This window comes from Echeneis naucrates, chromosome 15 (genome assembly GCF_900963305.1).
Source record: "Echeneis naucrates chromosome 15, fEcheNa1.1, whole genome shotgun sequence".
Lineage (NCBI taxonomy): Eukaryota > Metazoa > Chordata > Actinopteri > Carangiformes > Echeneidae > Echeneis > Echeneis naucrates.
The window spans coordinates 21818578-21845521 of record NC_042525.1 but is presented as its reverse complement, the minus strand read 5'-3'; the positions used below and the strand labels follow the sequence as shown (position 1 = coordinate 21845521).

At 40.9% G+C, this 26944-nt stretch overlaps 1 protein-coding gene across 1 annotated transcript in view; it reads right to left on the bottom strand.

Moving 5' to 3' along the window:
- Positions 1 to 5236: 5236 nt before the first annotated feature.
- Positions 5237 to 26944, bottom strand: part of slc30a6 (solute carrier family 30 member 6) — a 47454-nt gene continuing 25746 nt past the window's right edge. The window contains exons 7-15 of the mRNA XM_029521238.1: positions 26813 to 26893; positions 25085 to 25120; positions 23233 to 23327; positions 18919 to 18967; positions 11758 to 11877; positions 10439 to 10541; positions 10299 to 10346; positions 9916 to 9984; positions 5237 to 7185 (exon numbers count right to left, since the gene is read on the bottom strand). Of these exons, the coding sequence (XP_029377098.1) occupies positions 6562 to 7185; positions 9916 to 9984; positions 10299 to 10346; positions 10439 to 10541; positions 11758 to 11877; positions 18919 to 18967; positions 23233 to 23327; positions 25085 to 25120; positions 26813 to 26893 (1225 nt within the window). The 3' untranslated portion in view covers positions 5237 to 6561. The remainder of the gene's footprint in view (positions 7186 to 9915; positions 9985 to 10298; positions 10347 to 10438; positions 10542 to 11757; positions 11878 to 18918; positions 18968 to 23232; positions 23328 to 25084; positions 25121 to 26812; positions 26894 to 26944) is intronic.

Sequence of the window (26944 nt, the reverse complement as noted above, 5' to 3'; positions counted from 1 at the left end):
AACACACACGCACAAATTTCCTATGGACAGTGCTAGAATGTAATATGTATGTTATGGGTGACACACTGACCTCGGGGAGTCCATGCAGATCTGGATTCTCCAGTTTTTCAGCTGAATGGCTTCAGTTCCTCTGTTTCTGGGTTTTACAGCGTTAAGCAGCTTCTGACTTTGGCTCCTTTTTTCAGCTGTGGATAGACATCTTCTGGCTTCCCCATTTGTAGATCTGATCTGGTGGACGACCGGCTCTTTGATAGTAGTATGTAACTGAGACATCCTCATCAGTTGTAACTTCTGTTAGACTGGATATTTGGATGTATCTTGATCATCGTTTCACTCAAACCTCATGCCAAATGATCTTGTATGATCTCTTTCCTCAGATTCATGTGCTACATGATGTATTTCATGGAGAAAGTTGCCATCATGTTGCCATGACAGCAATTTGAACATTTTTTATCATGATCAACCTCAGTAACGTACCTCAACCTCAATAACACCATCAACGTGGGTCCAGGCTACGTTTACAAAGCAGCAGTAACGGAACACAAATTATATCAATTCTTCAGAGATGCATTACTAGTGAAACCAGAGTACCTGGAGGAAACGCACACAGGTACAGGGACAACACACAAACTCCACACAGAAAGGCTACAGGGCAGGAACTGAACACACAACCTTCTTATTGTGGAGCATCAGCACTAACCACTATTCCGCCGCGCTGCCCGGGGTCAGATGTTTCTCAAAAAAATGATGGAAACTTTCTCAGTTTTAAGAACAATTTTTTGAAGCACCATCAGAAACATCTGAAGGAGCAACAAGGTACACCCTCATTGATCTGTATCTCCCAATGTCTGATAAAAGCAGCGACAACACTCTCATTCATCTGTTAAAAGCTCTAAAAAATGTCAGATTAAGGCCCTGAAGCAGACTTTGGATGCTCAGCACAATCTTCTCTTGTGTTTCAAATATATCTGGTCTGCAGGTTCCAGGTTTAATCTGGACATCCTAAGGTCCGTGTCTTTCTGCTTTTTCAACGTGCACATGGACACAGTTGTCCTCATCTATATATCATGAGGAGTTTACTTGGAGTATGCCTCCCACGTGTGGGTGTGGACGATTTTGGTGTCACAACTTGTCAGATAGGTGAACATCTGCAACATTTAATATCATGAACCGCAATAACCTCGATAACAGTCACATACAAATGATCCAAACTCATATCATCTATCATGATTTTGTGCTACAAAAATTTTATGTTTTGGAGAATCTGCCCGACAACAGAGATACTTGTGTAAGAATTATTTATTGTACGAGAGACAGAGATGCAACAGCGCCAGGGCTGGGTCAAACTAGACAGCATCACCTGCTGCCATTAAAAGATTGAATCCTTGGTCTCTAGTAACCAGGGAAGTGATTGGTGCATTGTGAATGACCAGGGCTGCACAATTAAAGGTTCAAATCTTGACTCTTGATCTCAGTCCACATCTGAGGCAACAACCAGTGCGATGCCAGACCAGAGAATCCCTGAAAAGAAAAGGTTCCCTTTTTTCTCAGATGCAGCATCTTGCTTCTTGCCACTGGGCCTGATGTGATGTTTTGAGTAGGCTGACAGATCCAGTCAAAACAGAGAGAGCCATGGAGGAAGATGGAAGAGAAAAAGGAAGAAGAGGAGGAAGAAAACTAAAGCAACTTCAAAAAACTAAAACTATAAAAACCTTCAGTGGGCTGAGCTGCACGTTAAGAGGGTTTTGGTACAAAGATGGATGGGGATCATGTTGAATGTTTTAGCATTCAGCAGAGCAAAGATTAAATATAGAGCTGCTCTTTCTGAGGCTTTATTTTTAACACATCCACATTTTCTCCAGCCTGAGGTGATGGGTGTCTCAGCTGCTCGTCTGTCGGGGTAATAACACCACACATGAAATACCATACTGTTGCTTTCATACTGGATTTTTACAGATCAAATAATAGTGATTTAAAATTAAATGTGAGCAAGCTGTATCTCCAGTCCAGCTAAGCTAAGCTAACTTTCTGAGGCTGCCTCAAATAAAATCTTATTTGAATTTGTGAAATAAAGAATCAAAAGATGTGTTGGAGGTTATTTTATCAGCTGTCAGACCTGAAACTCTCAACTCTAGTTTGTTTGAAGTTTGGAGTTGGACTCTCTTCTAAAAGACCTCGTCTACAAACAGGACAATAAACTGTCGTCTGATTATTTGGTGACTGGTGAGTTAGGTTGCTTTTGTTCTGATGTTTGGCTGGACGGACCATGTACAGCCGGTGCAGAGCTGATGACAATGCAACAATTCCTGTGTCCATATTCTATTTCAGTGACTCGTGTGCAGTAATGTGGTAGTTCAAGTGTGGAGAAGATGCAGTTCTAAAAGACAAGGCTTTTTTGAATACAGGAAGAGAGAGAATTTTCAGATGAGCCAGTCCAGATCTAAGTTACTAACATAACTCCATGTTAAATTATCCAACAATCATTTCTTACCGATACATGGCCTGCATTGTTCTGTATAGTCTGTGGTCGGCACATCATTAAGCTGTTATACAGTGGTTACAGTCCTTTTTATTAGTAGTAGTAGTAGCAGTCACTTTAGTAAATCTGTTGACCACCATTTATAACGCTGCTTCATAATTTATAGCTTGTGTCTATTAATGTCAAATCTTGACTTGATATTGCAGCTGATGTGATGTGCCCTGATGTGGTGCAGTCAAAAACAAAAAGTAGCGGTAAATTACCTTTCCTCTTCGCCTCAGGTGGTTTCCCCTGACCCCTCTCATCATCAGGTGACATGTGATGGACAGCGGACACATGAACAAGGACAGCCTCAGCAGTGTGAAGCGGCTGGGAGGGACTGACCCAGAAAGGCAAGACACAGCACAGATCTCATTCATTTTCTGGGGATTTTCAGCACAGATTACAAAGGCTCTACCCCATTTGTTTTGTAACAAGCATGTGAAGTCAACACTAATACAAATGCTGTGGCTCTGAACTTCAAAATGCCAGGGGACCTTTTTAGAGGCTTAGGGCTGTTGAGCACATCCGACGCTCTGGGAGCAGAAGCCCTGTTAAGCTTCAAGGGCAAAGTACTTCTTTGATTGTTTGTTCAAAATCTCTTCCAAATGCCACAGGACAAAAACGGAGGGCGGATTATACTCTTGTGGAGAGGAAATGAAATTCTTCAGACGAGGCACTTAAACAGGTTTTTGGATGACTGACAGGGTTTTGTTTTTTGGGTGGCTCTCTGTATATGTGTGTTTGCTTTACAATTTGTGAATATGCGATTCAATGATTCATTCAATTAATCAAGAAAAAACAATTAAGGACACTGAAGGTCTGTGGCCTGCATCATGTTGTGAAGCCCATTAGACATCAGAGAAGTGTTTGGCACATGAACCGCTGAGTTTAAACGTTATCCTAACATATTAAAACTGCTTTGTCCTGTGGATGGCACCACAGGAAATGGTCCTGCACCCCCAACAGGCTCCAACTCCTCTGGCTGCAGCGATCTGCACCCATTCAGCCACAGCTGATTTGTTGAGTGTTTAGATCAAAACTGATCTGAGTTCAAACAATGCTGATGGTTTCACTGGGGGTAGCAGGGTTCTTTTCTTAAAAGCTCTGGAGAACTGGAGAAGTGACTACTGCAGTTTAAAGAGCACATCTGTGAGTGTGAAGGTCCATCAGACACTAACAACATTCATTTGACAGACTTTTGTCACCAGCCTAAAACCCAGATCAGTCTGATCTGAGCTCCAGTTAAATCTTTGAGTTCAGCAACCAGTGCAGTTCGTGACAACATGGATTACAAGAAGCGCATGTTTAAAATATTCCACAATCAAAAAGATTCTTTTACTGCAAATTATCTTGTCAATGTCAATGACAGAGAAAAAAGGTTATTTTTGAAATAATATTTTTTTTCAATTTTAGATAGTGTTTTGTGAGTGGTTAAAGCATTTCAGACATTTTCTGGCTTCAGGGATTCACAGGAAGCAATTTTGTGAGAAATGTGTGAAGTGAACATAACTGTGCCTCATTTTATTCTGAAGGACAGGCAGCAATTCAATCAGATGCTAGTCATGTTTGTGGCTCTAACACTGTTTGGACCGAAGCCTGTGAACATCCACCTCGTTAACTGACCAAACTCCTGGGAAAACTCACCTCAATGGGAAAAAGATGAATCTTCTGTCTCTCGTTATATTTTAGATGATCAATGAGCGTCTTTTAGCGCCTTTTTTAGAAACCAGGCCGGCCTTCAGTAACAAGGTTGGGAGCCTGTTGGCTTCCTAACACAGAGTGTTTTGTAGGCCTAGAAGCTGTCTCCTCACCCCAGCATCTCTCATTCATTTGAATATTTTCTGACCTGATGAGGATGTGAGGGTGGCAGACTGCAGCCCAACAGAGTAACATGATTTCAGGGGACAAAATAATGACCAGACACTGCAAAGTTGCTAAAGTGTGTCATACATTATTATGCAAGCAGGGCAGTGCATGTGGCTGAACCAGGGCATGAGGAAGCAACATTGTTGGGTTTGAACCGTTTCCCAAGAGTCAATGAAATGAATGTCCTGGGCCGAGGTCAAATCCTTCACTCAGTAAATGTATAATACCCATTGGAGGGAACTTCACACTCCTAGGTGCTTTTATATCTACATGACACTTCAACTTGATGATTGAAGAGAGTAATTTCAGAGGGGGCAAAATGAGTATCGTTAGTGAGAAACTATAACCAGACAGGGTGGTGGAGTGGACAAAGCTTGCGGGTGACCTCATCCAGGGGAGTTCCCTGGGGGAGCTCAGATGGAGACAGGAGCTGTTAACTTCACACCAGGTGCTTTGATTTCAGGGGGTCATGGGTTCATGCCTGGCTATGAAAGGTCGGTTTCCCATGATGCCTTGAGGCAACGAGGGGCAGAGAACCTCGTAGAGGAAAAGCAGATGGATGAGAGAGTGATATCTGAGGATCTGTAAGCAAGTTTAAACAATGATCTGTTTCTTCGTTTAGTTTCTGGAGGTGTCAGGAGATGAAACAAACCACTGCTGTTGCTCTGGGGTCCAAGTCTGGATGATCCTCTTCTTGGCCTTGTGTCGCATGAACAAAGCAGCTAGAAACTGAGGTCAGGAACTTGGAATTTTTCTGCCTTCCAACATTAAAAAAGAGAAATCATTCCTTTTCTCCAACTCAAGTAGGAAACAAAAGAGGAGGAAAAACCTTGAGAAAAAGTTTTTGTTAACTGTGTTTAATGACAACGGTGCAATTTTTCCTTAAAATAAGCCTTCAAGAAATATGCATCGACAGGGCCAAGTGGCGCCAGGTTTGACTGTGAGATTCATATTAGCTACTCTCTGAGGAAAGAGCATCTGTAGTTGTGCTGCTTATCCTGTGGTTTTTGCTCAAATCTGAGAAAGGCACTGGAAACCTGCAAAGAACAATTGCGGGCAACAGGCCCTATTTTGATGAAGTATTAATAAAAGGAAATAACACAAAAAAGAAAAAACAAAACAGAGGACAGATATTTTGTGCAAAGACAAGGATGACACATTTTGTTCTCAGGGTGTTATCACCGTAGCCCACACGCACACTTGGTGTTTCAATTTATCGTCCTCATCCAGCTACCACAAATCTCAAAGTCTGACTTAACAATAATGAACATTTATGAGGGAAATGATGAAAAGATGAACAAGATAGAGAACCGATGTCTGCAGAGTTGCTGCTGTGCACAAGAAGCAAAGCAACGGGTGTGAAGCCTGAAGTAGTGAGGATACAGATTTGTTTCTGCTATGGCAGACTTTGCACGGAAAAAAAAAAAAAAGAAAAAGGAAATTTCAAATTTCAGGAGTAATAGTAGTAAAGAAAATTCAGACCAAAGGGTTGTTTGGAAATCACAGATAATTTTTCATTGTCAAAATGTGCTGTAGCATGAAATATTTTAGAGTCAAAGTTGTGATTTTCAAACCCTGTTTTTCAATGTTATCTTCACTTTGTTTCAGCAGCAGGTCTCTGGACGAAATGGTGAATTGCAGCACTACAGAAACCGTTTAGATTTCTTTATGTCTGAACGGTATGACCAAACTGAAGCTTTTTCTTTTCCCTTTCTTCACAACCCCTTGGGGGTTTAAATCACTTTGGCCCCATTTAAAATATGAAGCCTGATTTTGATTTCATCATAGTTTTATTTACTCTGTCCATGAAGTTGTTGATGTCATATGCTTTGAAATAAAACTTGGAATATATGTGTGCGCATGTTGCTTTTCTTACTCTGTCAGTTTCCCAGCATCTCGCCACAGTCTGCCGATTGGTCCCATTGTCAGCAAATATATACCCCAACATCCTCTCAGAAGAGACTCACACAACACCACTTTACAACACAAGATAACAAAGTCGGCTTCTTTCATCATGGTGTTGTCATACGGGAAATGCTGCAGCGTCTACTGAAAGTCCCACAGATTTTCAAATATCTAAACTGAGGTGTGTCTCGCCTGCATTATAGATCAACCACCTCATGTTTTCAAGTATTTGAAAGTACCAAAAAAACGTCTGGCCCAGTTCAGGACTGTCATGGGCGATACTGTCTGTACTGTGAAGCCAGAGGGTTGCTGGCTCCAAACTGGGCAGGCGCTGTGGACCCTCCAAATGCAGTTCTGTAAGTCTGAGAAGAAGGCACCCTGCTTACAACCGGTCCAAGCCCAGTTCCCACACCCTGCATACCCAGTCCCAAGCTGCTGCTGGGCCGTGCCAAGCCCTGATTCAGCATCCCTGTGTAGGGAGACGCTCCATAAGTGAGTCCCAGCCCTCCATAGGGCCTGTGAGTGTTGTGTCCTGGGTTAGGGAGGACCACTGGTTGCACGTTCCTCCCCGGTGTGTCGAAAGAGAACTCTGGAGGTGGGCTGCTGGGTTTGTAGGGTGTGGAGGTCAATGGGTCCAACTCTCTCCCCAGAGACATCATCAGAGGAGGCACACTGGAGGAGGAGACGGCAGGGTAGCCTTCGGCAGAGGTCAGGGCAGCACCAGAGGGGGAGGAGGAAGCAGTGAGGGTGCCAGTGAGGAGGGGTCTGGTCCAGTCATCTTTAAAGATCTGGACTGTCAGCGTAGAGACAAGCGGCAGTAGCCGGTTTGTGACGTGAGCCAGAACCAGCTGCTCATTGGCATCACGGCGGATACGGACATGCGCAGAGCCGGCCTGAAAAGGAAAGAAAGGCGGGAAGAGGGGCAAAAGGAAGCATAAATAAGTTGAAAACGGGCTTCTACAGTTGGATTCTAGATGTGCCTTGAAAAGCTCCTGTAAAATCTGTCACTGGTGACTGTAGAGACAACATGTACATTTTCTTTGCTGCTGAATATGGTTTCTTACCAGGAGCAGGTGGCTGCTATTGGAAATGAATGAGATGGGCCCAGCTGGTGCTGGATGTCCCAGTACAGGTGTGCTCGCTTTAACCATGTAGACTGCAAAGCATATATGCTTTCAATCACAATATCTTTTAGACCTGACTGTGACTCAACAAGGAACTTTTTCTTCAGATAAAAAAATCTCGGCTTTCGCCCAAAACTATCAAGCTTGCTTTTCTTCTTTCATTATTGTTATGCAATGAGGACACATTTCTCTGAAGGATGGTGTGTTAAAACTGTTAGACTGAGTTAAAATAAACTACAAAGTGCGTGTCATGGTGATGAATGTGTAACAGCATACCTCACTGCTGTGTTTTAGCCCGACCTTAAACACCAAACTGAAGCTTTTAATTTTTCCTTGTTTTCTAATTTGTCTGCCCTCAGAGGAATGTTCAGTCCTCAAAAGGACAGACTGTACACACACAAGCACATACACACTGAGTCTTGCTGTGAGGCATAAGTGCAGTCAGAGGGTCAAATCAGTTTGGACAGCTGCTCTGTTAGCAGTGGGCCAACAACCAACATTTGTGTAATGGCAGCAACATCAGACAACAACAAGAGCAGTAGCATCGATAACATAAATACAAACAACTATAAAAGCAGCATCAGCACCGAGGTAAACAAAGGACATTGCACCACCTGGAGGCAGCAGCGGGTACCACAGACAAAAGGATTAAATTATGTAACTTCACACGCTTTCCTCATCATCCTACCGATGAAAATTTACATTTTAAGATATAAACGAGGAAATGTCAAACATATAAACTGAGAATAGCACACACAACTAAACACTACAATCATGATATGAACAAACAGATTTTTGTTCTTGCATTTGGATACGACCACAAACATTAGGGTCCTATTTATGAATACAGGGGTCAGCTTACTTTTGTGTCTGGATTTTAACATTTTAGTTAAATGGAGGGATAAATCTGTTTTGTTGAGTGGTGGTAATATTTTGTTTTCAGACAAAAATATGAGACAATGAGGCTGGATTCTGCTATGATGACCTGTTCTTTATGGCAGCTTCCCTTCCCTTTTCACATGACCGATGTGTGTTGACATTTCGCTGATTTCCTCAAAGCACAGTACAGGTGTCTTTTTAACATGTAATGAAGGTTCTGTCTGTTCACTTATTCATAGAGTTCAATCTGTAGTGAGAAGTTCTTTTAAAAGGAACATCAACTTTTTGAAGGAACTGCTTACCTGGACATTAGTGATTCTCTCTGTGTCAGTGAGTTATACTATCAACCTCAACATGAAGCACACACTCTCTAAATTTAGAGGTCAAAGCGGACTTTTGTTCCTTGATACTAAACTGAATATTTGGTTATTAACAATAAGATCTTCCTTCTTCACTGATATAACTTTTTGTCAGCCTTTTAAAAGCTGTCATGTCTATACAATGAATTTCACTCACTTTGCTTCATTTCTTTTAATTGCATCATTCTATTCTATTTAGAGTGTGTGTATGACAACTGAAAGTATTTTATCTGCACTTTTAGCATTTAACTCATTCAATGATTATTTTATGTTTTATGTAATGATTTTATCTGCCTTCTTGTATTTTCTTGTATCTGTAAAGCACTTTGAATTACCCTGCACACAAATTGTGCTCCATAAATGATCAATCATGTTTAAAGCAGTGATGGTTCAGGCACCTCACAAGGATTCACCAGTTTTAAATGTGATTAAAAAAAATAAAATAAATCAGTCATTTAAAGTAATCTGATTGTAAAAACAGTAAATACTCTGAATACAGAGGTATGGGAAACAGAATGAGTCACATGATGATGACCCAGGAAGTAGTTCTTCTATTCAAGTCAACTAATAACTTGAATTAGCTACGATGAGTCATTTGATTCATTCAGACAGATGCTGCTGAGTGTGTGTTAAAAATAAATAAATAAATAAATAAAACAAAACAGCAGCCAGGCATGTTTCAACAACAGTAACAACCGTGTTCCCTCTGAAAACAGAGAGAGAGACCAGTCGAATCACATGAATGTCTGGTGCCATATTTTTGTCCAAGTGAATAAATGTTAGATGCAGATTGTTGCCACTAACCTACAAATGACAGAGGGAGGGAACTGGGGTCTAACAGAGCAAACTAATTATAGGACAGTGATGGAAAAAAGTGTGATGATGGAGAGAGACAGTAGACATCGACATATAGAGAAAAAACAGTTTACTGTGTTTTTAAACTGTGACAAAACTGACGGATTAAATCTGAGTCAGTTGGTTTTCTCTGCTGTGAGTATTGCAGCCAAGTAGTCAACAGATCAAGGATATATTTTCATTACCTGGCTTGACCATCCTGATAACCTGTAACACACAGCTGACTTCAGCTAACCTTATGTTTACACTTTATTCACATGCTGCACCTCTCTTGAAGTTCTCTGCTGCCCCCAAGGGGAGGGCCTAACACTGGCTACGGCAAACCTCTAACATGGAAAATAAATAAATTATATATATATAAAAAAAAAATAATTTTGAATTTAGATTTAATCTGTATTAAACGTACCAGGGACCCAAAACCAACAGTCCAGAAGTGCTCATTGCGAACCTCCAGCACCCCATCCAGAGTTGACACCTGAGCGGAGACAAACAATGTATTGTAAAAAATTCATATTAGCCTTAATAGGATTTATTTTGGCCTAGATATACATATCATCTTTAAGACGTAAACTCTTTGAATGTGAAGAATCTGGCAATGAAGACATTTTAAATCTGTATTATACCCAAATTTTTAATCTCTTTTAAGAGTATTGAACTCAAACAGGAGAGAATATGACAATTTCACATTTCCATTTGCTGTTAAAAGTGAGACTAATCCCATGTATCATGTTTTCCAAAGGTTTCATTAGATGAATGTCCCTGCTATGTTTGGGAAAGTCACAGACTCACCTCTCTCAGCAGTTTGTCCAGCTGGCCAATGATATGAGAGGGCGTGGTCTGTGAATATGTGAAAAAAACTAATTGATAATTGTGCTTCTTAATAAGATGATGTTATGTCGTTTAAACAACGGGAGACAGATTCATCTCACCTGCAGCAGTACTTTGCCGCTGTATACACTCATGGGATACATGGTACCAAAGGTCATGAGAGCAATGGCAACGGCTGATGCTGTGTCCACTGCATTATAGTTGCTGAATACACACACACACACACGGTAAAACGCAAACATTCATAATATACCCACAACAGCATTTATAATTAAAATCATCTACAGTTGGCAAACAAGAAGCAGAGGAGGTGTTTATACTGTAAAGTTTTAATAAGGTGAGAAATCTGTATGACCTAAAAAAAACAGAAATGAAAAACTACATCGTCATCAGCGCTGCTTTGAAAGAACTGAAAGAGTTTTCAAGGAGTTGGTTTCAGTGGTGGAGGTAAAAAAGCTGAATGTCCTTTGTTGGTTTACAATCTGGGACAAATCGCTGATTCTCCCACCACCTTCCAGTGGATATAAATCTAGTCCCTGACTAGAAAATGTCTGGCTCAGTTTGCTTCTTTAATTTTAGCAACTGAAGCTGAAACAGATTTGGAATTTTTTTTTTTTTTTTTTTTAACTTAAGTTCTGCTACAGTGCTGAAATGTTAAAATCTTTGTTAAACTGTGTTTGTTTTTGAAAGTAATACTTTAAAAAGCTTTCGGTAATAGCAGATTATCTTCCTTGAGATTATCACATTCCAAATTGTGTAAAAAGGCCTTTTGGGAGTAGGATTGAACAACAATTCAAATTTTAAACCAAAGTTTTAGATGCTTTTAAACATTTTTATTTCATGACAAATTGGCACTCCATCATAGACACAATTTAAAATCTTGAGAGCAACCACACAATCAACATTAAATCGAGACTGTTCTGTTGCTTGCAATTTTCAAATTTAAAAAATGACTTCTAACCGTGACAATGGAACAGTGCTTAGCAATGTGAAATCACATCCAGGCGGTTATGGAATTAGTTCTGGATCAGCTAAACCTTGCCTTCACATAAAGTAAGCTAGGATTGGCTCAAACCCTTCCTCTATACACCCAAATGATAACTGGCATACATGATAAATGAACAAAGTCTATTTAAGGAATTGTGTGGCACTGCAGTCATACGTGTATTTTGGGTGACATATTTTGTTGTTTGACTGCATTTAATCTAAATCTCAAGAATCTCCTAGTTTTATCTAGTATTTATCCTCATCATGATCATCTTCATTCTTAATTCTTGTTCTTTTTCCACCAGAGCGGCTGACACCACAACATGTTATCTTCTGTGCAGTATCATATTAGCTGGTTTAATGCAGGGAGCAGTAATTTCCGGCCACTGGGGGAAGCAGCCTTGGTTTAGGGTTGGGTTAGATTAATACTTACTTGATTTCTATGAGCATGTAGGTGATGCAGAGGGACAGAGCTCCTGCCATGTTGATCAGGACAAATGGGTTCATACGAGGCAGCAGCACACTGCTAAGACCTGGAATGATGCCACACAAACTGTACACACACACACACACACACACACAATGAAAAACTGAATCACTGTACATCATCATCTCCAGGTCCAAAATGTAGATAACATTTAATTCAATCACATGACAATTAAATTCAAAATATAATCTTTGAGACAAAGTAAACCTCAGCAGTGATTTAAAAACAGTTTCTTCCGCCAGGCTGTCTCCCAGATCTCCCCATAAGGCCACCTGTCAACCTCAGGCACATTTGTACTATTGTACCATATTCCACCACAAATATTTCTAATTTCAATGTATATACGTATATATCAATCATTCATTCGTCTTCAACTGCTTATCCGTTTCTAGCTCGTGGGGATGCTGGAGCCAATCTGAGCTTAATCTGGCTCAAGGCGGGGTCACCCTGGACAGGTTGCCAGTCCATCACAGGGCCAACACACAGAGACAGACAGACCAACAACCACTCACACTCACACTTAGAGTCAGCAGTTAACCCAAACATGATGTCTTTGGATGGCGGGAGGAAACCCATGAAGGCACAGGGAGAACATGCAAACTCCACACAGAAAGGCCCCAGGCCAGGAACCAAACCCGTGACCTTGTTGTGGGCCAAAAGCGCTCACCGTATGTATGAATATATACATTTTTATTATTTCTTGTCTAGATAGAAACACCGGAGTCAAATTCCTACTATGTTTCCACATACTTGGCAATAAGACTATTTCTGATTTCTGATAAAGCAGCTAAGGAGTCTGATCTTTACAGAGATCAGATTCCTTCACAGATCAAAGTTAAAACTGCAGAAAATTTCATAACGTCAAAGATGCATTAATAAAGTAAATTAAATTAATAAAAAATGCTGTACAAGTTTTTCAACAAAGTTAGTGTTGTGGTGTTTTAGTTCTTGGTGCTAGAAGTTCTGTTTGCCTATTATACTTCAGTCTACTTCAGTCCTTGATAACACATCCTGTTATCAAGGACTAAGACCTAAACTTCAGGATTAGTCTTTAACCTGATCACACCGCTATAGTGGACTTGGACCGGAGCTGATGGGGTCACTCTTGTATTGTTTCTTGTTACTATGATCTGAGCTCTCCACTCCAACCAAACTGCTCGACTTCTCTTTCAGGGGGAACCAGGCGATTGAGTGATCATAATAATCATAATTGCTCGTTGAGACAATGAGAGACATGGGATGTAGCTGAGGGCAGATGCTGCTTTGTTCCTGAAATTCTGACAGTTGCTTTCAAGGCTCAGTTTCTGAAACATTTAATACTTTCACTGTATTAACCTAGACCTCCTCTTTAATCAAAGACCAAATGGAGGTCTACTTTCAGACTTTTTGAACCTTTCATTTAAAGTTACTTTCACTCTGGATACTCACTACAAACTCTGCAACTGCTCAGATGATCTAAAAACAGGCTCTTTCGAGAAAATCATGACTCATTAGGTTGCCATAAAGATATCTGATCATTAAAAAAAAGCAAAGCATCCGTTTGTTTGGCATAATCTCTTTGTACTCTGTCACGAGTTTCTTCAACAAAGCTGAAAAGTTCAAAGGTTGGGGTGGGGCTGTAAGTATTCAGTGCCTTCAGTAGCAAATTTTTGTGATTGGAACACAACATGATGCTACATTAAACAGAGAATGTGACAAAGCATCAGCGGGACTGGACTGCTGTTAGCTTAATTGAGCCTAACAGCCTGTAAACAATAAAAAACACTCAATGTCATGAGTGAACAAGCTGAAGTGAAGCCCAATTAACAGAAACACAGCCAGTTCAACAGTCTGATCTGGATAAATTTATGGGGGAAGTAGGATTTAGTTTGACACCTTTTAAGACTGTGTAGTAACAACAACAGTGGTCTTTGCTGTTGTTAGTCCCATTTGGCCCAGTAGGGAAACAGACCAGCACGGGCAAAAAACTTCACACAGTGGCGACCTCATGCTCTCGTTGGGTAACATACCCAGCCTAGTTTTCCTGGAACCAATTAATGGTCGATGAATGCGTCTCTGGGCACATCAGACCCACAGTCCATGTCAGATTCAATTTCCAATACGTCAAAGGCCAGCACTTGAAGGGGAGCTATGAAGACTTGGCTGCAAGGTACATGTCAATAGATTATGATTAAAAACTAAAAAGTTACATACAGTACAGGCCAAAAGTTTGGACACACTTTCCTATTCATTTGAAGGTGTGTCCAAACTTTTGGCCTGTACTGTAGATGTCAACACATATTTCACATTCATTAAGTCATTCAGACTCACAAGCGCTCCATTAGCATGAGATGTAACGTGAAGATAAGAAAAAGAATTAATACAGAATTATAATGTGTTTGTAATAGCATTTTCCTGTTTGGGATAAAAAAAACCAAAAAAAAAAACAAAACAATGTCCAGCTTTTAGCTAGGCTGTTTTTTAAATGTCTGTGTCTTCCTGACTGCAGGATAGCTTTGTTTCACTTCCAGATATGATCTGAGATTTCAAACATGTTTTCAGGCACTGTCCCATTGAATTGGATTGAATTGAGGGAAAACTGCCCTTGCTGCCCATAACCTAGTGGCATTGTTTTCAACTGGATACTGGGGAAAAAACAACCAAAGACCCACCACTAGATACTGATGCCTTATTCATTTTACTTAAAGGGCCGTACAGTCTAATGGTTGTCCATGTGGTCTTTCATTATAAATCAGGTCTAGGTTTTATTTTAATCCAGTGCAAGTATCAAAGGTCTCAGTCCACAGCAAATTGCTCAGTCTGTGTTCAGAAACTGTGCCTTAGAGTCAGCTTTCAGGACTTGGAACTTTGGGATGTAACAGCAACGCAGCCTCCGCCTTCAGCCACGACCTGTGCCTTGTCCATCTGGACCTACAATCCAATTTATCTGAAATCTACCATATTTATATTGAATTTCTCAGGAAGCATTCAGCCAAATAAAAGAGGGGCAGATCCTCTTTTCTGATTGGCTTGTAACATATTGTTACTATAACTAGAAACGTGTTCTTAAAGCCATAAATGCATCCTATTATGGATATCAACCCATCAGATAAATCCCTGCGGAAGTTAAATTTTGGACTTAAATTCAAAATGATCATTTAACTATGACGATTTGTAACCATGTATTACTGATACTACCAAACTGAAGATGACATCTAGACTTTCAGAAAGACTTCAGAGAAATTGACACCGATATTAGTAAGTGTGAACCAGCGTCTCCTCTAAATGGACAGCAGATAGGGACAGACAATGGTGATGTCATCAGAGACAGTCCCTGTAGCCACGATGATGTTACTGGGACATATGAGCTTGTATAATGATTCACTGTTGGACGAGCCAGATGCAGCCACTGGGCTCACCTCACCACCACAAATACATCTAGATAGTAGCCTTCCTGATTTGTGTGATTAATCTAAATAATCAAAACTAACAAAATAAAGAAACAAGAAACATGGAGTGAATTGAAGTTGAAATTGATTCTACCAGAGATCCCATAATTCCCCACTGATGCACTGATATAATTTGACTTGTAACCTTGTGTGTGTGTGTGTGTGTGTGTGTGTGTGTGTGTGTGTGTGTGTGTGTGTGTGTGTGTTAATCCAGACACGATGCAGACGGAGTGGGGGATTAGAGCAGAGAGCAAACAAACACTGGATACTCTGCTCTGTTGACTCCACACTAACACTCTGAATACTGCCCATCACATTCTGAGCATCAGCCGGAGACTTTGGGATTGAGCCCAGTGTTAATCTATTGTGATGCCGCTCATTGGTTTGTAACTTGTCTGTCTGCCATCTTGCTTTGTTGAAACCAGAATTGAGCGAAGCTCAGTGTTGATTTTGCTGCAGTGGCAAAGGTTTCATTTCCCTGCCTTGCTGTCCATTATTAAAACCTCTGACTGCGGCACAGACTCTGAACTTTGGTTCTCTTCCTCCTTGTTGCACCTCAGTCTTATGATGGTATGAAAAATCTCTGGATTGTAAATAACCTGCATTAAAGTGGCTTTTCCCTTATTCAGATAGGTTGATAAAAGAGGACAGGGAACCGCAGGTTTAATAATTAAATCTGGTAATTTCCTTAATTAAGATTAAAATGTGAGACATTGAATGATTCAGACATGGTAAATGTATCTTTCTTAGTCATTAAATTTTTATTAATTTATTTATTTATGATTTCTGTCTCTTCTCCCTACTGGCAACTTTTCATCTCACAAACACCCACATACAGCTCAGGCTTCTGGCTGGTGAGGCTGACTGAGCAGCAGGCTTTATATAACCCAGACCCTGCTGAGGTTAAGTAGGGACAAGACAAACACACATACTCCCACACCCAAGGAAATGCACACACAGACACACATAAACACAACGATTGTGTGATGGCATACAAGGCTCCCACACAGACACACACACACACAAGTGGAAACTAGGCTGGGACGTCCTGTTCATTTCCGCCCTCTTAGCCAATCACAACTCAGTCGTACTGCACAGCTCCCCAGGCTGTCTCCCCAAAGTAAACTGCACTAACTGAGCTGCTGACTGTGTGTGTTTTCACACAGTGTGTTAGTCTATGTGTTGCTATGACAACATAAAAGAAGCATGGGACTCCTGACAGGTCCTTCAGCTTGTAGAGCCTTGCAAAAGGACTGTGGCAATCTCGTTTTAAGACCGGAAAGATTCTGTCAATAACAAACTTGGAGAGCATTGCTTGACTTCATTCATTCTTCTTCAACCGCTTATCTCACGGGGGCGCTGGAGCCAATCCCATCTCACACTAGGCGAGGACGAGGCACATCCTGGACAGGCCACCAGTCCATCACAGAAACAGACAGAGACAAACAACCAACTCACACTAACAATTTAGAGTCACCAATTAACCTAAACACAATGTCTTTGGGTGGTGGGAGGAACAGGGACAGGGAGAACATGCAAACTCCGCACAGAAGGCCCCAGGCTAGGAACCGAACCCGCAACCTTCTTATTGTGGGGCAACAGTGCGAACCACTGGGCTGCCTGCTTTGCTTGACTTAATTTTCTTAATTTTCCCGGCAAACTAATTAACAGACAGAAAACCTTTTTCCATCAGAGAATACATGTAGGGTTGTAGTCAACAAGAGAATAAAAAAAAAAAAAAAACCTAAGTGGAAGTGTGGTCCTCATACCTCCAACAACAGGAGCTGGGGGGTGAGGTGAGATCTCTGCACATTGACAGACAAAGTCAGCACCACTGACTGGAGACCACATCTCATATACTGGACACTGGATGGTCTGAGGTCTGAACGGCTGCATAACATCAAAATCATATTGTGATCGTTTTAGCGGAGTAGCGGAATAATTGTTTTTGTATTTTATTCTCACTGAAAAACTATAAAAAATAATGTAATGGAAGAAAAAAAAGAGACTGATCTGCAGGCCACGGCACAGCACCCTCACACTTGTGGTGCAAACAATGAATCAACCCATTTTACCTTTATTAAAAAATGTTTAACGGTGCTGACTTGGATACATCTGGTAATATTTACATTTTGATCATGTTTGGATTTATTTACCCTAATAGGAGTGAGCAGTGCTCCATGATGCATGACATTTGCTCCAATACTTTGTCAAAGAATTTGGCTTACACTGTTTATAATGGTGGATGGTTAGCGCTGTTAACCCACAAGAAGGTCATGGGTTCGATTTCTGGGCCTGGGGCATTTCTGTGTGGAATTTGCCTGTTCTCCCTGTGTTTGCATGGGTGTCTTCCAGCCGTCCAAAGACATGCTTGTTTAGATTAATTGGTGACTCTAAACTGCCCATAGGTGTGTGTGTGTGGTTGTTCTCTATGTAGTGGCCCTGCGATGGATTGGTGACCTGTCCAGGGTGTACCCCGCCCTGTATATCTACTCGGAGCACTGGCTGGACTGGCTCCAGCAGTAGAAGATGAGTGAGTGAGAGTTTTTATAATGGCTTGTTTTGTAATGTTATCATCTTGATAAATCTAAAAGAACATTTAAATTTATGAGGCTGCAACCAACAAGTATTATTGTTATCAATGAGCCTGCAAATAATTTTCTTGATTCATCAGTTACTGTTGTATGAATTTGAAAGATAGAAATGATGAAGTCTGATGCATGTTTCCATATTTGTTACATAATTTTCTGTTATCATGTTCATCCATCTTCTATAGTTTTAGCTCTGAAACTATAGAAGATGGAGAGAGAAAAACTATTGACCTTCTGCGTGTTATGAGATGTTAAAAGAATCTGCCTGTAATGATGTAATGAGTAAACACAGGAATATGATCCCTGTTACTCACTCTTGCTGGTCATGAAAGTAATCCTTACTACAGCTTGTTTGGCTCCGTAAACACTAAATGATAAGAGTCCCACTGGACTAGACACGCACACGGATGCATGCATGTACACATGTTCCTGGAACACCTGCTGCTCCCATATCTCTCTCTCTCACCATCTTTCCCTCCCTCTCAACCCAACCGGTCGAGGCAGATGGCCGCCCCCCGAGCCTGATTCTGCCTGAGGTTTCTGCCTCTTAAGTGCTTGCTCATCGGGGGATCTGTCGGGTTTCTTTAAATCATTTTATAAAGAGTTTGGTCTAGACCTGCTCTATATGTAAAGTGCTTTGATGGAACTTTGTTATGATTTGGCGCTATACAAATAAATCTGATTTGATTTGATTTTTATTTGATGTAAACGCATGTGTACACCTGACAGATGATCTAAACTATGGATTAATTTTTTCCAAAGGATCACTGATGTCAGTGCTGCAGCTAGTTACTTGTTGCCTCCAGACAAGGTGGACTTGGTCGTGTGAGCCAATCTGTTTGCCTTTGCCCTTAGCCTGTGACCTCAGGTCTTCCACACTGACTGAGTGAACCTTCATACCTCTCAGGAGGGCCATATGGGCCTGTGCAGATATACAGCTGGACACACTGTTGTGTCATCAGTAACACAGAGGATGGTGTGTGCGTGTGTGTTGACTCAGTGTAAGTGGAGGCTTCCTGCTTCTACCTAAGATTTGCTGATGAAGGAAAGAGCAACAAACAGTGATGAGAAAGATGAGAAGCTCTTACCTTCGGCTCAGATCCGCCACATGTTCCTGAAGCCAACTGCTGCTGGCCGCTGGGAAAGGCAGGGGTGGATGGCGGCAGAGGGAGAGAGAATGAGTAAGAAAGAGAGTGAGAGAGAATTAGAATGAAAGAAAGATGCTGTTACTATATAATTATTAACAACATCAAATACAAAATCGTATGACACAACTAGAAGTTTGTGGGCACAATCTCAGAACCCTGCCATTATTACTGTAACACAGTTGTCAAAGGAGACTGCAACCCCAAAGCTAATTAGGCTTTAATTAGGCTGGTCACCTCTCTACCATCAGCCCAAGGGTGCATCCAGGCAACTGTGTTTCAGTTTAAATTTCATCTCTTCTATGAAAAACACTGTGAGAAAAACCTGATGAACCTCTTATTTTAAAGCTTCACAGATGTGACTGAACTTGTTGTCTCTGTAGCAGCTGTTGTTCAGTTACATTCTGTATTTTACTTTAGTCCTTACTGTTTTATTTGTTGTATTAACCGTGTATTAATTGTTGTATTGTTGTATTGTTGTATGGTGTGAATGTAGCCTGAGCCAGCCTCCTGAGACCAACAGTAATCTTTGTACATTCATACAACCAGGTGGATCGACCATGTTTCTCCTCACAGATCATTGATGCATGTGGGAAAAGAGAGCAACTGATAACTCTTATATGTTTAATCAGGCCACAAACAGTCAAAGCAATAGCTGTGGCCCAAAAGAAACAAGGCTTGTATCATTTCTCTGCAGAGATCTGAACTCATTGAGGCTAAATGAGGATCAAAGTGAGTGCCACAAGGGTGGGGGATTGGGGTACATTTATTTTGTCCATCTTTTATTCATATGTTACACTCTCCTTAAAACCTGTTGCTTTTAATTAGGGATTGTGGAAAACTGTAGCTGTAGCTGTAACTGTATAATATCACCTAGAACAAATGAACAAATGAATGAAAATGAATTTTATACTTCTGAAACTTCAATCTTTACTTTATGAAGTGTCAGAATACAGAATGTAACTGAACAACAGCTGCTACAGAGACAACAAGTGAGACAGTTTGAGAAGCCTGAATGACAAATTATTTGTCAATACTGTGGATCATTTTTCATTTCATTGATTCCATAGAAGCTAGCTCCCTTCTCGGCCTGTATGGTCTAACATGACATGAGAGCCTGATGTTTTCAGCTGAAATTCTGACTGAAGAACTGAAAAGAATATGAAAACACCATCTTTGTCGTGATCATGAACAAAAATATTTTTTTAGACGTTGTGGGTTAGGAAGGTTGAGGGTGGTGGGGTGAATGGATCTCCTACTCATCTTTAAGAAAAGACAAGTGTTCTCGCTCCCCTGCACCACCCCACCTTTAATGTTTGATGACACTACAGAGCCCAAAGGCTCTGCATCGGGTCAAAGGCCCTTCACATCTCATCCTGCTCAGACCTGGGTGTGTATGTGTGAGTGTGTGTCTTGTTTGTTTTGCTTGTAGGGTGAGTCAGTCCAAACAAACATTTTAATAGAGTGACTTATTTATGATCTGTGCGTACGAGGAGGGCGTACAATGTTTGAGACTAAGTACAAGAATTTGTATGAGTGTGTGTGTTGGCAAGTCTCTTCTATGCTGCCTGCCCCCATGGCACATTACATTACCACTGTCTGGAACATGGTTGCATAATGCACTTTTAGTCTTGCTCCATCAGAGTTTTTGTGTACGTGTGTGCGCGTATGTGAGCAAAGTTAAGTGCTTATGTGTGTTCGAGTGTGTGGAATCTTATCCCCCTCCCATCCCAAAATGTCAGATGTTAAGTGATGTTGAGACTGCGCCAAATGAAAGACAGACACACACACACACACACACACACACACACACACACACACACACACTGACCTCATTCACCAGTAGACTGTTCACACAGATAATGAGTCAGCCTGAGAGGAAAGGATAGAATATAAAATGATGGGAGGAAAGGTTCAACAAAGTTGGGTGTGTGAGGGTGTAAGAAAACAGAAGGATGTGTCAGTGATTTGATGGGAATTATACTCTTCTCTTTTTCAAACTCAGTCTCTGTTGTTCCTCTTCCTCTACCTCATTCTCCTGTGCTCCTGTTCATCCTTAAGTACGTCTATGAATGTTTGCACATCTGTTTCTGCATATATGATTCTATTTAACTGTGTGCACAGGTGCAAACAAGTGTGTGTGTGTGTGTATGATGGGTGCCTGATCCAGTCTGTCAGTCTGTCAGGATCCAGCAGACTGAGCCTCAAACAGGTTAACATGTCCCTTGGTCAACACTGGCCTGGCCTAGCCTCTACATATGTGTCTGTGAGGGCTTGAGAGAGACCATTAGAGACTTGTGTGTCTCTAATGTCGAACACAGGAATACTCTGTGTTTTTTAGCACATTAAGTCAGCATATGCATTTGGTACGGAGAGTATCCAGAACACCTTAAATTTTTCACTCTCAATAGTTATGGCCACGTGATATTTCAGTTTTTGTTCTTTAATAAATTTGCAAAAATGTCCAACATTTCTGTCAAAATTGGGTATTGGGTTAATGAGGAAAAAAAATCTACTTAAACGGTTTTGGAAAATGGCTGCAATGTAACAAAGAGTGAAAAATTTAAAGGGGTCTGAATACTTTCCGTAGCTACTGTGTATTGCAGACGGAGATGATGAACAGGTGAATAAAAACGTGTCTAATCTGGTGAAATTATCAGCCAAGAGAAAGTGTGAGGAAAGATCCGCAGATAAACATTTATCATGATTCATCTTGAAGATGATTACAGTTCAACTGCTTGCAGGGTTGGTCTCCACTCCATGAGCTATCTCTACCGCTTTGGGGCAAAGTCTGTTGGAGTGGGAGAGTTGGACAGAAGCATCTGGAACCCCAGTGGCATTGACCTTAAAGAACTGGAGGACTAAACTGGTCTGTACTGCTGATTTGTTAAAAAAACCAGAGCTAGAAAATTGTCTCTACTGTCTCAACTGGTGATATTACAGTTAGTTGGTGAATTAGCTTCTGTTTGTGGTCATTTTGTTTCATATAAATTGGCAGTTTCAGACTGGTCTTTATCTGCTATTTATCTGTACATCTTTGGTGTGTTGGTGAGTCTGTATACTTTTTCATGTTATTGTTCTATATTTGCGAGGATTTGGGACAATGAGATGGTGTGAAACTGTTGCACAAAAGCATATCTATACACACTTGCTGTTCAGAGCTTTAAAATCATTGAACAAGAGCATTCCCGGTGGTAAATATTTTTTTTTTACATATTCTCTGGAAGCACTTCCATTGTGTTGAGTCATTTTGGAGCATATTTGTCTATTTGAATGTGTTGCATTATCAGTATTTGCTGCACGTTTTGCCATGAAGATGTTTTCTGAAGCTGCAGCATATTGAGCCCTCAGAGTCATGACGTAGATGGATTATGGGCAGATAGAAATTGGGGTTTGGAAGGAAACCAGTCAACATTTGGTCTACATTTATGTCATAACAAAGTCCATCTAAAATAGTGATTTGGTTAAAATAGGCTGTTCAAATTTGATACACAAGGATTAATTTCTTAATTGCATACATGTGATTGGTAAATAAATAAAAAAGAGTGATGTTAATTCTGTCTCTTGTTTTTCTAAAAACAAATGACAAAATGACAAAAAACAGCAAGGAGATAACTTCTAAAGCAGCACTGAAAGCTTATTTTGGATCACTGGACTGAATTATATAAAATCACATCTTTTATCAAAAACACAGGGAATGAGGAGTTTCAACTCTGGCAGAGACATTGCTCTCTTATGAGCTGCCATATGTTTGAAACTTGTTTGCTGCACTGTAACTCACGCTTCATATTTTTTGTGTGTCTGTGCTGCTAAAACACTGAAAGAATAATCTTTGGAAATCAATTTAAAAATTGCAGTCATTTCATAAGACCAAACAACTGAGTGTGGTTTTATAACTTAGTGATTTTTGCAATTAGGAGGAGACTAACCTCTGATCCCGTTGCTGCTTTTTGTGATTTATCCACTAACAGAACAGTGAGCCAGCATTTAATTTTTCTTTTATAATCCCCCCAAAATATAACAAAAGCCAAATTGTCCCCATTCCCCAGCGTGGGTGGGGATTAACAAACCTCCACCGTCCAAAGGAGAAACCCAAAAGACGAAAAAATAACTAAATCCATGCTTCCTCTTTAAAAACAAATCAGGTACTGTGATCTTTCTTTTTGAAGCTGCATGCAATGTCAATACACCAGTCAGGACAACCAGCAGGAGGAATTCGTCTGAATGTGAGGCTGCAATGGGAAGGGGTGTGCATACCTTCTGAGACATATGCAAATGGTTTGTTCCTCACGGACAGCAGTGTCAGCAGGTTGAAGAAGAGCGCAACGAACGTCCCGACCAACAGGCGACCTCTGCACAGAGACAGTTTGTCAGGACAAACTAAGATGCAATCATGCTTCATATTTACAGTTGATGAGCATGTCAGTCACAGCTAATGTGAGCGTGTGGGAGAGCAGTGCATTTGTGGGACAAGTTCAGATGGACACACAACAAGGCAGATTATGTCAAACTGTCTTCTTTCATACTTGGACAACTGACTGTAGCTGTGTAGTGGACTTGTATGATTCAAGTAATGATTCAAGTTTATTATTAGTTCTGAGGTCACTGGTGTTTGCACCTTGAGAGAAGAACAGTGACACCTCTCAGCATGAACGTATAAATGAATCAAGACATTCCTAACAATGTCAAAAAGGTCCTTTAAATACAGAGCATGCATCACCCACTGTGACGTTATCCGTTGGTTTGTAAGCAGCTATTTTAAAGCCTCTAATTTATAATTCTACCAGAGGAGCTGGTGGAGGTGGTTGGGGAGAGGTGTGCCTGGGCTTCCCTGCTAAGACTGCTGTCTGTGCAACCGGACACTGGATAAGAAACTGAAAATGAACGAGCAACCTTATAACTTGTCTGTTGCCGTCTTGGTTTTTTGAAACCAGAAGAGACCCTATTGGGAGCGTTGGCAGAATCTGATATGCTCTGTATTCTATTCTGATTGTGTGGTACAATCTGTCAATCACATTCTAGCTGCGCCCCTGAATTCATCCCCTGCTTTATGGTCTATTTTCCTCTACATGGGACTGTCATTTAAACATTTGTGGAAATGTGATTAACATCACAAGTTGATGGTGAACTGTGGACACATGTGCAATATTTATATTTCAGCTTTTGTTTTGATCATGTGAGAGACACATTTTTGGATTAGATTTAATACAGATCTCTGCTCCGAAGTACAAAAAGCGCACACACACAAGCACACACTGTTGTGCTCTTCAATGCACTAATCACACAGGACAATCCTTTTAAGAGCCTACAAATTGGTCCAAACAATCAGCGGGAGGCGAAAGGCTGCCCGACGGTGAGCCACACTAACTGGATGATAAACCCCCTCCTACTGCCACCCCGTGCAAAGAATAGATTAAAGAGAGAGAGCATGTGTGTGTCTGTTGCTCTACCCAGCAGACACCTGTCTCTCTGGTTAACAGCCGTCCCTCATGTTGTCCAATCACATCCATTCACAGAAGAAGAGAGCAAGGGGGGGTAGTAATCTTGTCACAGGAGACATGTTTAAGGCTCACTGTGTTTTTGGTTATAAAAGCTGCAGCTAATCTGTTTTATAATGGAGGACGACAGGAAGACAGAGAGGGAGGGGCAGAACTGGTGTTTGTCCATCACAGGTGATGAGGATTGGCAGATTCAGCCTCTGAGCATCAACAGGAAATATTCCCAGTGATGAAAATTGTGTTTGCCTACACTCAAAATATTAGTTTGAAGAGTCCTGAGAACTTTTTGTATAAATGTAGTTTCAGTGACAGAGATGATGTGACCCTGAGGCTAGAGAGCTTCATTAACTCTGCTGCTGTGGACACTGTCAGAGAGAAGGCAACAGTGAACATCATACTGTCACCGACTCCGTCTGCAGCTGTCTGCCTCTCTCCGTCTATACATCTTTCTGCATATTTGTCTCTCTCTGGCTCTGTCTGTCCCAGTTGTTTGGGATGTTCTGTTCTGATAACAGCTGGCACAGTGTGTGTTTCTACAAAGGAGCGTATCATGTTGAGTCTGTGAGTGTGGTGAGGGAAATGGAGTGTGTGTAGGTAGTGATAATACTCACGTATGGACCTCAGGCTGCTCCATGAAGCGCTCAACACTAAAAAACAGAAACAAACACAGTCAGAGCGGTTCCACCTGGACAGTGTTGAGGACTGTGTATGTATGTGTGTGATCAAGAGGAATAAAATTAATGAAAAGAGACAGGGAGTGAACTAAGAGAGAGGGAGAAAAAAACAGAAATAAAACACGCACACCCTGCCAACTAAATGGCACACACAGAAACAGAGATTCTTTTGTCTGCCTCTTTCCTCTGCGCTGCTGTCCTACTGTGCCATTCATGACATTCACTCTATTGTACAGTCTGGCAACCAAACTCACTCGTGTGTGTGTGTGTGTGTGTGTGTGTGTGTGTGTACTGTCTCGTTCATTCAGGGAAATGGCAAGACAATGACAACAATTCAGAGGGGAGAAATTTTCACTTTTATGCTTTGTCTTCAGGGTTTCTGCAGCTTCACCGGGAAAATCAGAGATATTTAATACCACACAGAAAATCATTTATCACTGCTGTCATGGTTACAAAGTGTGGAAAATATGAAGAACAACAGCAGGAAGAAACAGATCCATGGCTATTTACCACACAAATCACCTGTCATTTAGATTATTTTAAGTATCTAGAGCATTAGTACTGTTATGTATGCAGGCTACAACAACCTGACATATAATTAAAAATGTCTAGGAGCCCTGTTTGCCACTTAAAGACTATGATTACTGCATCACATTTAGAGCCACCGATGAATGAACACACATAAACAGACACAGGTGTGCAGGAAAGTTGTTTGCAGGCAGTGTGCCAAGTGTTTGACCTGGATGTGTGCGAGTGTGTGCTGTTATTTTGGTTGAATTACTGCTCCCTTTACTGATAACTGACCGCAAAACAACCCCACACAGGGTGCCTGGAAGTGTGTGTGTGACATTGACAGATGAAGCCAGGCCTTAAAACACTTCAGCACTACACAGACACACTCCAGAGTGTCTCTTCAGTACTGCATTGGTCTTTGACTTAAAGTCAACAAAAATCAACAAATTTCACCTGACACGCACATATTTTAGTTACTGGTGTTATCTTTTTGTTTTCGCACATTAAATCATTGGAACATAAAATCATTACCAATAACATATTTAGAGTTTTTAAAATTGTGTTGAATTTCCAAAGGGTCCAAAACATTGATTTAACAAGAACATGTGTGTATTTTTTTAAGTCATGCCAAGTCATAGATATATATCAAAGTCCTTTGTTAATACTTTTTATATTTCATTTATCATAATTAGCAGATTCAACAGCAGAAGATTACAAACAACAAAATCATGGACAGTGAACTATAACAACTATAACAGATTATGCATATGAGGTTGTGGATCAATTACAGGAAGTAAAAGCGTAAAAAGAGTTAAAAAATGTCACCCTGTGTGGTGGAACCTGTAATACAGAGAAAAACAAGAACTTGTAATATTTTGTGTGTTTGCACTGTGGCGCTGAGTAATGCAACGAAAATAATTGAAATATTAATAGAGGGAGACAGAGTGAGTGATAAAAAGGAGGAGAGGTAGAGGAAAACAAAGACATAGACAGGGTCTTCATGTGGCTCTAAATACTGACTGTGGTCCTTACAATAATCTCACTGTGATTCATTTGTTAGTCATAGTTTGTACTTCATTGTACTATTTTAGGGTCAGCATCACTAAAGTGAGTGTGTGTGCACGCATGTGTGCAGTAGGGGGATATACACACCTCTCCTTCAGGATGAACAAGGCTCCCAGCTGGACAAGAACAGTGGAAGCAAAAACTGCCAAAACCTCCAGACGTTCAAACCTGGAGAGAGAAAGACACACAAAGTCACACCCACCATACAGCAACTCCTCA